General features: G+C 37.5%; 1 protein-coding gene across 2 annotated transcripts; it reads left to right on the forward strand.

The window, feature by feature from the left end:
* The first annotated feature begins 3,947 nt into the window (after positions 1-3,947).
* On the forward strand, positions 3,948-8,593 carry cdk2ap1 (cyclin dependent kinase 2 associated protein 1). Of its 2 annotated transcripts, none has more exons than XM_084746487.1 (4): positions 3,948-4,128; positions 6,311-6,411; positions 7,743-7,869; positions 7,963-8,593. In XM_084746487.1, the coding sequence occupies exons 1-4, from the start codon at positions 4,101-4,103 to the stop codon at positions 8,028-8,030; spliced, it is 324 nt and encodes a 107-aa protein (XP_084602613.1). In that variant the 5' UTR covers positions 3,948-4,100; the 3' UTR covers positions 8,031-8,593. The 2 variants fall into 2 exon arrangements, with proteins under 2 accessions (XP_084602613.1, XP_084602612.1); XM_084746486.1 differs by lacking the exon at positions 3,948-4,128 and adding an exon at positions 4,588-4,746.
* Positions 8,594-12,024: the final 3,431 nt, after the last annotated feature.

Genomic DNA, 12,024 nt, shown 5'->3' on the forward strand with positions numbered 1-12,024 from the left:
ACACCAAGAGCGATAACAATAACTAAATATATCGTTCTAAAAATTGTTCTAACTGAAGTGGATGACTCAGTCCACGCCACAAATATAATGATGACATTGCTGGGTTCAGTTTCAGAGAGATTCAGAGCCTACAACTAATTAAATGTAATATTAAGCTGCAAATTACACTTGAAAAAACATTCTTTGGTGCTGATGGCGTCTCATTTGGTCCTCCTCAATAACCATCAGGATATCCCAAATTGATCTTGACTCATACAAAGTAGTGGCTTAAATTTGTCCTAAAAAGATGACAAGAGTGTTGGATTTTCTTAACGCCTCTGGTCTTTGAAGACTTTCTCAAACCCATAGCAGTAACAGGTCTTTAATATCAATTTTTGTAAGCTCCAGACAGCTGGAGTGTGGAGGCTAACATCTTTATAGTTATTGTTCTTGATGTGGACGGCCTTTTATTAAAAAAAAAAAACAAAAAAACTTAAAGTCCTGCATCTGCTTACAATCTACTTTATAGTGTTAGAAACCATTAACAGTGTATATACAGCTCATAAATGTTAAATACTCAGTGTTGCTAAAAATGTTCCTGCTATTTTTGTTGGTGAGAAAACCACCTTTGGTCTTTACCTCGACTCTGAGTACATTGATGTCTGGTGTGATGTAACCGACACTTTGCTGGGCTGTCACTCAAACAACAGGAAACAAACAGTAATATATATATATATACATACGGTAAAACAGCCGAGGAACTGTGAGAAATGCATGTCCATGACAAAGACCATCTCTTTTTGATTTTTCAGACAGGTTTCAGAGCGGCCGCCTCCAGCACCGTGCTCTGCTCAGATGTTATTTTTAAAATCATTTTTTTCTTTAAATTTTGTGGCTTTTTTTTTTTTTTAGGAATTCTGCTCAGGGGTTAAACTCATACAAAGACCCTCTTTGGAAAAACAAAACAAAGGACATCTTTTAGAGTTTTACAAAGTATCAGAAATGCATGACCATAACTCAAATGGCTCCTTCTGTACCTCTACTCGGTGATGTTGCTCTGTGGTTAGCTGTATTTGCAGCTCGTGTCGTCACAATACATGTTTGAACACACACTTCTCTCTCTCTCTCTCTCCCTCTCTCTCTCTCTCTCTAATTCCTCTGCTTTCTTGAGCCGAGTTGTAATTAAAAATGGATGATTGCTTCTGTTGAATAGTGTCCCTCTTCGGTCCTTTACTGCATTGTACTAGATCTGCACTGGAAGGGACAGACCAGACATGATCTGTCCTCATAGCTGATAATTAACGATAGGATGTGTTTCCTGTCACAGTATGCTCAGACACATCTTGAACCTGTGGATTAGTCCCTGTTATTTAGTGTGTATTCTCTTCCGGTCTTGACTGATGCATTTAGAAACAAGTGAAACAGGAAGACGTCTTTGTATCATACCAATGTGCATTTTGTACACTTTGTAAAAGGATCCAAACTGACATTCTCCACGCAGCGGCAGCATCTCAACCGTTGGACCGACCAGAGAGAGACTTCACTGAAACTATCTGCTCTCTTTCAACTTGAATGTCCACCATTATAAAAAGCCAACAACTCATGTTTTTTTTGTTTTTTTTTTAGTTTTGTCTTCTGAGATGTCGTCTACACGGGCTGCTGACTTGGTGACATTTTGTTTTTTGAATGCCGTAAAACGTTGCAGCAGATCGAAACACTTGAAGGACTACTTTTTTTTTCTCTCTCTCCTTTCATCGTTGCACGAGTTGCACTACTGACAGTTGTACAAATATTCAACATGACCTGTACATGAATGAGTGCGATGCTCAATAAAGCTTGGTATACTTCTACCTTGTGTTACCTTCAATTGTTTTCAGAGATACATCCTGCCACCAGACATAATGAGTGCACTTATATGTGCATTAGTTTTGAGGCTTATCCTGTTATTGATTATATTCAAGATATAGCATTTACATGGAACCAGTTATTCATATCCCTGTTACAGGATGATCATAACAGTATGCAGACTTCTGCAGATGCATCTTGGTTTCTTGACATCTCAGTAAAAATTTTGTACAAATTGAGAAAAACCATCCACAACTAGCTTATTTTCATCACTGCTACTTCTGTATATCTTTGAGGCCATTTAAGTAGGTCTTATTTCTGTGAAATCGGTGCCATTTTTATTTATTTTTCAAACCTAACCATGCCGTTTTGTCACTATATTTTCAAAATTAGAGACATGGATTCAGTGAAAGATGTTTCAGAAATAGAAAGTCAGAATTCAAATTCTGCATAAATTCTCCTTTCAAGTAAAGGTTCTGCAATGAAAATTATACTTATGTAAAAGCAAGTAAGTAAGAGCAATGGCCCCTGGGAGTTTTATCCATGTAACTATATGGTAAATCATTTTATTTCTAAGATCATATTATTGTTTTATGTGTAAAATATTTATTTTCTAAAGTAACTGTAGCAAATTAACTACAATATATGTAAAAAAGAGACAATAACAAGTGTTGTCATTGTTGGGAAAAACCTTATGAAGCAAAACGGTTACTTTTCAGGAAATTTAAAAAACAACCAGATTTTTAAACTAATTGGATTTATTTTTCTTAATTAAAGTACAGGTATCTGAATCCTGACTTTCTGTTTCTGAAACAGCTTTCAAATAATCCTCACCTCTAGTTGTAGAAATACAGTGACAAAGGGTCCGGGTTACCTTCAAAAATTATATAGAAATGCTACAGATTTCATATAAATGAGCCCAAATGAAAGACTTTAATTCCTTACCAGATACTTTCAGATGCCACATGTCAATGGAGAGTGAGACATTTTGTAAAAGTTTTGGACTTAAAACCCAAGACAAGCTGAAAAGAGACCAATATGTATTAAAAAAATAATGCTGATAGCTGGAAAAAAAAAGGCTCCTATGAAGAAATGGCTACCTGTTGTGGTCATTGTGTGTTTACTATAAATATAATAAAAATAAAAACTTAGGAAGCTTTTTTGTTGTTGTATTGGTACTTTTACCTTTAAAGATGGTGGAAGCAGTATTCAGATCATTCACTTTTTGTCAATATTATAAAAACTAATTGAAATATGTGTACTTTTGCTCAGATTTTCAAATTAAAAGTGCCAAAACTTGACGGTACATTTACAAAGTACATTTACCAAACACATCTTTAAGTCAGATGTGGCCCCTGTGTATTGTTGGAGCTGAAAACATAAGAAAAATACAAACTTGTGAAGCTTTTTTGTTGTATTCATACTTTTAACCAAAAACGGTGGGGAACAAGTATTAAGATCATTTACTTTTTGGCCATATCTTGCAGCCACTGTTTTGTTAGAGCTGAAAAACAACAACAAACAAAACAAAAACAAAAGTACTGTTAAAAATAAAAACCTATGAGGCTTTTTTGTTGTTGAACTGGTACTTTGACTTAAAAACAGTGATATTAAAGATGTATTCAGATCATTTACTTTTTTTTTTTTGCTAATATTATAATACACGTTTTTGTTTCAGTTTTCAAATTATATGTGTTTAAATCTGCAGCTTTTTGGTGTATTGATCAGTTTACTTAAGTAAATGACCTGAATACTTCTTCCACCACTATTTTTGCCAATATTTCAATGAAAATCATTAAAATACATTCATTTATTTTTTTTCAAACTAAAAATGTTGAATACTACAGCTTTTCTGTAGCACTGGTAATTTTACTGAAATAAATTATCAGTATCTTCTTCCACCAGTGTTTTTTTGCTAATATTACAATTAAAATACATGTATTTTTGCTTAGATTTTCAAATTAAAAGTGCTGAAAACTGACAGTATATTTACCAAACACATCATTAAGTCAGCCTCTGTTCACTTAAAGCCATCCCACTCCATCACAGGGGTCCCAGGTCTTGACACTGGGGGCCAGGATTGGACCAAACCTTGTGTCTGTGTGTCCAACCATGTGGCCTGAGGGCCTGATGGGACATACTGAGGGTTTAACTGACTCCTGCTCGTCTCATTTGAATGGAACAGGAGCCACATGCCTCCAAAATAAGAGTGGATCCCTTCTACAACTTACACCTTTTTTTTTTCTTCTTTGTTAATGTAAAGCTGTACAGAAGCAATGGATGCGCCCCCACAGACAAAGACAGGTACCTACAAACTGCTTCAGCTCTTTTTCTCTTTGAGCAGAAAGCAGTGTTAACACTTTAACTGAAACAAAAGCATTTTTACCACAGTAACTCAGCTTGGTTTATTTACTAAAATGGTCAAATTTAATATACATTCACTAAGTTGCTACTTATGAGCATATGTTTTGTCTTAAATGTGGCGTAAAAATGTAAGAGGAGACTAAAAATGTGAGGTGAAAAAGTCAAAAGATTTAATTGTTACACTTTTTAAACACTACCCTTTTTAAAACAAAGTGTTTTAAAAGTGTTGTTTAAAGTCGACTTTCCGCCGAGCGCGAACTAAATTTGTCAAATGTGCGTAAAACCGTGTGTGAATTCCGTCGCTTTATGGTGGAAATCACGTTTTTTAACCGTTTTCTTGATAACCCGCAATGGATAGTAGCAGTGTTAGAAAGCATAGTGGGTGTCAATATAAAGTGACGGCCATATTTGCCGGTGCCGCTGTTGTAAACAAAAAGTGAGAGACAGACGCTTCACTGAATTTCGGGTCATTTTTATTTCTTTAATTTACAATGTCTTTGGGAATGTCTTATAAACCCAATGTCCATCAGCACATTCCGGGAACTTCTGGGAACCAGGGTAAGGAGAAAAAACGGGTCGAAATCAAAGTATCCGTCCGTTAAATCGAGTGTTAAATTCGGGGTCTCGGAGAATACCTGGAGAAAGACCGTGTCTGTAGTTTTTGTCCAGTTATATATATAGGGTCAGATCCTGGGAGCTAGGCTAATTCATATCCGCCATTATTACTAATGTAAAAGAGCGCCATCCGTGATATCAGTCGGCGGAGGAACACGGTGGGGCTGTGAAACGACAAGGCGACGGTTCCTAAAATGTGTTTGTCCGTCGTCCCGGGTCCCGGTCCCGCTGGGTGGGTGCCGTTACACGGTGACAAAAATGTATCACTTGTGTCTTCTTGAGCCAGCCTTGTTCCGTTTCCTCCATGATGCTCCTCGGTCGGAGCTGCTGATTGATCTGCCTCTGAATTTTTTTATGACTCTTCGAGGACACCTCGCGTCGGAGGCGGAGTACTACAGCCGAACAAAGCAGCAGGGGAGCAGCCGGAGAGGAGGACAAAACCCCACCAAACTACGTTCATTTTTATGCGAATTTAAGAATTCTAACAGCTTGTTTTGCAGTTGAAACTTGTGTGAATGATTCCGGTATTAACATATTGCCAGGTCAACGAAATAATAATTTTAAAAAAAGTAGACACCTACGATTAATTAAGCAGTTGATCTAGGGCTGGGGTCAACAAAAGAATAATGGTTATTTTTTAAATTTTTAAATTTTCATTTACCATTTTTTATAGGTCTGTGAAAAAGTTGAGGCAACTCAAAATTTGCTGCAATAGATTTTTGAGTTTTGAGCCCAACTCAAACTCTTTAAGTTTCGGCGACTTCTAATCTACTCTAATATTTTGTTTAGGGCTGAGCAAGTTTGAAGAAATGTCTAATTGTAATTATTTTGATTGATATTGTGATGTAATTTGTGGACTGACTAAACACATATTCAACCAACTGTTTCAGCTTTAAAGTCTACACAATAATAATGCAAATTGTGAGGAATGTGTTTGTTTTATGCAAGTATTCTTTGGACAACTTTGAACAAAACAAGCCATTTTATGACTTCACCTTGGTCTTTAGTAAATAATTTAACTTTTTTTTTTTTTTTTTTACTTCTTATGAACCAAACAAATAAACTGAGAAAATAATCATTCAATTTATTTGGCCTGAAAAAAACAAACAAAAAAAGCCTGTCATTGGCATTATCATAGAACACAAGGTGATGTCATCAAATGTTTTTGTTCAGCCTGACCAACTGTTTAAAAACAGATAAACGCAAATCATCACATCTGAGAAGCTGCAACCATTTTGCTTGATAAATACAGAGACTTAAAACAAAATACCGTCAGAATATAGAGGAAAAAGCACTGAGTCATAGACGTTGGCTGCAATGCACATTTTATTTGACGAAATATAAAAAGTTGAGATGACTCTAAATTTCAAGGCACTGTTCTGCAATAGATTTCTGAGTTAACTCAAACTCTTTGAGTTTTGAAAAAGTGTTGTTTTAGGGCTGAACAATTTTGAAGAAATATCTAATTGCAGTCATGTTGACTGATGATGTTGTGTTTTCTGAACAGTTGGAAACCTCCAGTCTCCCTCAGCAGCTAACTTGGCCACGTTGCAGTCCTACAGGCCGCTTCTGAGTGACTATGGACCACCATCTCTGGGATTTTCACAGGTAACTGCAATTAAACTGACACAGACATTTCATCTAACTTCCTCCTGCCTAAAGGGACAGTTCACCCCAAAATTACAAACACACATTTTTCCTCTTACCTGTGGTGCTATTTATCCATCTAGATTGTTTTGGCGTGAGTTGCAAAGTTTTGGAGATATCAGCCATAGAGATGTCAGCCTTTCTCTTGAATATAGTAGATGGCGCTCAGCTTGTGGTGCTCAAAGTGGCAAAACAAAAAAAAATTGAAAAACTCAACAGAAATCCTCAAGATAATCCGCAGACCTTGTTGTGAGCAGTTTCATGAGGAACTATTTGCTTTCTATTCAACTACACCCGCCAACCGTATCACCGCACAAAAGGAAGCGTGCATCTACCCACAGATGAGAGGCTCGTGCTCGTGACAGTGCAGGATATAAACGTTGATGGCGTCCTCTTCCTCTGAGCTGCAGCCTCTCTTTCACGAGTAGATGCAAGTCATCTTCTGCACAATTGTCGTAGCTTTTACAACAAAACTATCTAGATGGATAAATGGCACTACGGGCCAGAAGGAAAAAGTAATTTATTTCTGTGTTATTTCTTTATTTGTGCAGGGACCAGTACGTAGCATAAATCACTGCCACACACAATAGCATTTATAGCCTAAGCTAAAGCTAATTTCCAATGTCCATCCCTAGCTGGACCTATATGATACAAAAGGTTAATTCCACAGACCGAAAAAAAAGTTTGTCCAAATGAGGATTAATGTAGGAGAACCTTGCAATTCACGTTAGATGCTTCAAGTGTTACTGAGCCTGAGGTTTTGAGTGGAACCATAAGGTCATTGAGCACCTGGAGAGCCTGATTATGTTGGCATTTATGGATGAGTTTAAGATTGGCAATACATATTTATGGGCTTGCGGAGATTCATAGCATGCATGAGACAGTTTGCAGCATGAACTGGGAGACAGTGTGTGATACGTCTGAACATATGTAAGTTTGCTTTTGCAACCCTGCTCATCATCTGAACATGATTTGGAGGTGAACTGTCCCTTTAAATGTCAGCAAACTGACTTTTAAGTGAAGGGTCTGAATATGTCTTCCACCACTGCTGAGTATTACCCACTATGACTAGGATTATTAAATAAATGCTATTAAAGTGCCTGTTTTTCTCTTGCTCTCAGATTGTCACAGGATCATTTTGTGTCACTTTGCATTTTCTTTTAAAATTTTGGTGAACAACTGAAGGCCTTTCTTCTTCTTTTCTCATAGTAATCTCTGGATTAAGAGTGCCTTCCGCATACCAAATAAACAGTGATGTGAAATGTGTCTTGTTCTGTTTGCTCAAACTTCAGGGCTCCTCTGGAAGCCAAGTGCCTCAGAACAAATATGCAGAGCTGCTGGCCATCATCGAAGAGCTTGGAAAGGAGATCAGGCCCACGTACGCTGGAAGTAAGAGTGCAATGGAGAGACTGAAAAGAGGTAAACTTTCAAAACAAGTGCACAACTTTTATGGCTCTGGCTGTGGGTAATTTGGAGTTTGTTAATCTACATTGTGTTTGTCTTTCTTTAAAGGAATAATCCACGCCAGAGGGTTGGTGCGTGAGTGCTTGGCTGAGACGGAGAGGAACGCCAGGTCCTAGCTACGAGCGCGCACACACCCCTCCCTGCAAGAAGAGCTAACAGCGTGTCTCCATGAAAAAAAAAATAACTTGCATGGCATTTCCTTCGAGAAGAGGAAGTAAATGAACAAAGGATGGAAAAGCGAGCTCCTAGAGTGAGAAAAAAAAAATACAGTAACGCGATTCATGACTCCTCCTGAAGGTTCTGGGGGATCATTTAAATCATGTGTGGGTTATTGGAATTCAATTGCGAGGATATCATGTGTTTTTATGCCCCACTTTTGGGATTTTGACTTCATATTTAAAACATTGATTTATGCATGCGAACGGGCCCGTGGGTTAATTGTAGACAGTGCATGGCTTGTACAGGGGTAGACGGAGAAGACTTCTTCTTTTTGATAGTATTTGGTCTGTTTTTCAGACCCTTATAACACACACGACTGAGTGAGTGAGTGAGGGACAGAGATGTGCCAAATGCATCGGTTCATTCGTGTTCAGGTTGGTTTTGGTATAAAAAAAGGAAAATGCTGTTACTTGCATCTTTGTATGTATTTATTACTCAGTGTAATAAATTGTATTTTCAATATAGTTGTCTTGTTGTGATTTAGTGCACCTGAACCTGAATATCTGGATATAAAAGTTAACTGTATGTGATTTATTTGCAGAAATAGGCAGAAATGAAAAATAATTTCATTAGTGTATAATCACCTGAAAATAAGAATCGTTTTTTTCCTTACCCTAGAATGAGCCATTTACATCACCATGTTTGTGGCCATCTTTCTACAGTATCCCAGAACGGACAACAAACCAAATGATGTGGCCTTTTGCTTTTCTTTTTTGCAAGGTTTGCAGCCACAGTAGGTTGTACCCAGACCTGGGCAGAATATGGCTGTAGCTCTATTCACTCAATGCATTGCATTTGTATTGTTCTTCTACTATTACCAGTGCTCGAAAATTGAGGATGTCCTGTTGTCCCGAGGACAAAAATAGTACCTGGGACACAAAGATACAGTGTCTGGGACAGTAAAGAAACGTACAACAGCAAATTAAATGGTTATGTTTATGTGTCATGGAATATATATAATTTTAATTGTTAGGTGTTCTTAGAACAAAGGAACGCTTCTCACATCTGTTAGATGAGACACAGAGGGGCAAGTTGACCAAAAAGTTGCAAAAGAACTAAACCATAATTAATCTATTATGCTGCATGTCTTTGGATTGTGGGAGGATGCCAGAGCACCCAGAGAGAACCCACACCGACACCAGGAGAACGTGCAAACTCCGCACAGAAAGGTCCTGCCTCAGTCACAAACTCCCCAACCCCTCAGTCGGCTGGGGGAATCGAACTCGGGATGTTATTGCTGCGAGGTGACAGTGCTAACCACTGCACCACTGCGTCCCCCCACTGATGAAACAGTGAGACTGTTAGAAGTAAACGAGAAACAGTAACTCAACCAATAATTACAAGAATAATGACTGTGACTAAAAACCTAGAGTTAGCAGAACTACCAGAGTGAGTCAATCAAGTGATGCAAGTTACTGAAACAAAATATTAAACTATTAAACACTTAAATTTTGGACAATGTTAAGTCTGGGACAGCTGAAAGTAGAATTCGGGACAGTTGCAGGTTGTAGAGGAAAAAAATACATTTTGAGTGAGCGTTGGTGTTATTGCTGCAACCTGTATCTGTAAGAATAGAAGTGTGTTACTGTGTTAGCCGACTTATAGACATCTATGTGAGCCCTGTACAGAGCACTTGTGACTATTCTATTATTAGAGATCTGGACATAATTAGGACCTTATATCACATTTGTGTCTGTCCCACAGCAGCCCAATCAATTTCCCGTATGCCCCCCGATGAAAAACAATTGGCCACCCTGTCCTCCACATGCTTGGAACAGGATGGAGAGATGAGATGTTTGTAATCTGCAAGCTCACTGCTATTTGCCACTAAATCCTGCACACTGGTCCTTTAAAGGGGTGACCAAAAAAAAGCTTTGCTTGGAAGTGAAAGTACAGAAAGAAAATTTAAGGAATTGTTTTTCATGCTCATTTTTTATTTGAGAAAATGAGCATTGTGCACAAAGTTTAGAGGACGAGCATATTCCTTTTTTCTCTGATCACGTATTTCCTTTACCTCGGGGTCTGGCTTGACTATTATGAGTTCGATAAGCAATCTGAATGAAGCCAAAGCGAGTATGTGAGGTTGACCCTATATTTCATCAGTTAAATCCATTTCAAGCTCTTCCACCCAGTCTGCTCGGATCTTATCAAGTGGTACATTATTGAATGACGTGATAGTATTATAAATATTTTAAATTAGATCTAATATCTGGTCCTGTTCTTGGCTGGGAAAAGAGTCACAAACTTGGAAATGATGAAAAAGATTAGAGTATTGTCATTTAAATTTGATGGAAAGGGCGTTAAAAGTGGTGAAAGTGCCTGCTATCTAGAGATCAGTGAATTTACTGAGGCCTGCCTTTTGCCACTGGTCAGAGACAGGATCTCATTTGGCCTGGAGGAAGATGTGGATACTACAGAGATTGTTCTGTGGACATGGCTCATATGACTAACTTGGCTCATGTGACTAACTTTCTGCAGAAAAGTTGCTTGCAGAAATCAGTGATCTTTGCAGGGTTGTCAGTTCAGTCCTCATCTCCACCTGTCCACATGTGCTGCAGTGTGAAGTGCGAACAAAACAACACTTTTAAATTTCACTAAGGGTGAGCTGTGATGCTCACTTTTTCTCATTTGCTGACTTTTTCTTCTACTTTTTTTTGTAAACACATTTTACTGCAGTAGTACAGTGACAGAGATATCAGCATCACAAAAAATGTTGTGTATATAGACCTTTGTCACAACGGCACATAAAATAGTAGGTTAAGCAAAGGAGTCACCAATGTTACTAATTAAGGCCCCATTTTCATTTCGTGTAGTATATCACTGGAGCCTCTCCAGTGATATACTTTAATTAGTCAGAAATCTTGCAGAGAAGTCGAGATGGACAGCCAGTTTAAATGTCTATTTCATGCAGCTTCTCTCATAGAAGCTGAAGAAAACCAGAAAATATTTGTATTTGAGAAACTGGAAGAATTTTTCTCCTCATTTTTGCTTAAAAAAATTACTGAAACAGTGAATCAGTTTTTTAATTACTTGCACAATGATGCAAACTTTGAGATGACAGGTTATTAAGTATAAAATAATGCACAGAGGGCAGGAGGTGTGTGATCATGAGGGGCCCAGCAGCAAAGTTTTGCCCACGGCCCCCAAAGGTTATTCTGGCCATGGATTTCAGTAGGTGAGGCTCACATGATCACCTTCATCACCATGCTTCTCTGTCTCAGTACATTTTAGATGTATAAGTTAGTTGTATAAATCAAAATATTCTGTTTTGCATTGGAAATAGAAACTCTACAGTTAAGATATGAAAGTTTATAGAAATATCATTCAGTTAAAGGTAATGTTGCTGCATTAAATCAGTGATTGATTGACCTATATTTAAATCTCCTGAGGCAATCAGGAAGCTGACTTGTTCGAAATTACAATGAGACATGACCTGGCATATTCACATTCAAGTGCATCCCTAATAGATAGTTGGATAGATAGATACACTTTAAAATCGAAATTATATACAATAACTACAATAGAATAATAAAATATAAAGTAAAATTTAAATCCCGAGAATAGAGATGAAAGATAGGACAATGTACATTCATGAAAGTCAAGTACAGTACATATTACTCTAAACTCTAAACTATTACTCTAAATGACTAAAAGAGAAAACACTGCTGGAGAGACAGACAGACAAGACTGTGACAGGATCAATTAAACAATATTTTGGAGGTGATAAAAATTAATTCCAAAGTTGGATTATAATGAAATAAAGGTCAGCATGACGGCATCAGCAAACTCTTTTTTTTTTTTTTTAATTTCTCTACATAGATGATATTCATTCAACTTTGTTTCACTCTTTCTTTCTCCCTTGTTCTTTTGCAGCCCCCTGTACTGACTCTG

This window comes from Lutjanus erythropterus, chromosome 20 (assembly GCF_056507025.1).
Source record: "Lutjanus erythropterus isolate fLutEry1 chromosome 20, fLutEry1.hap2, whole genome shotgun sequence".
NCBI lineage: Eukaryota > Metazoa > Chordata > Actinopteri > Lutjaniformes > Lutjanidae > Lutjanus > Lutjanus erythropterus.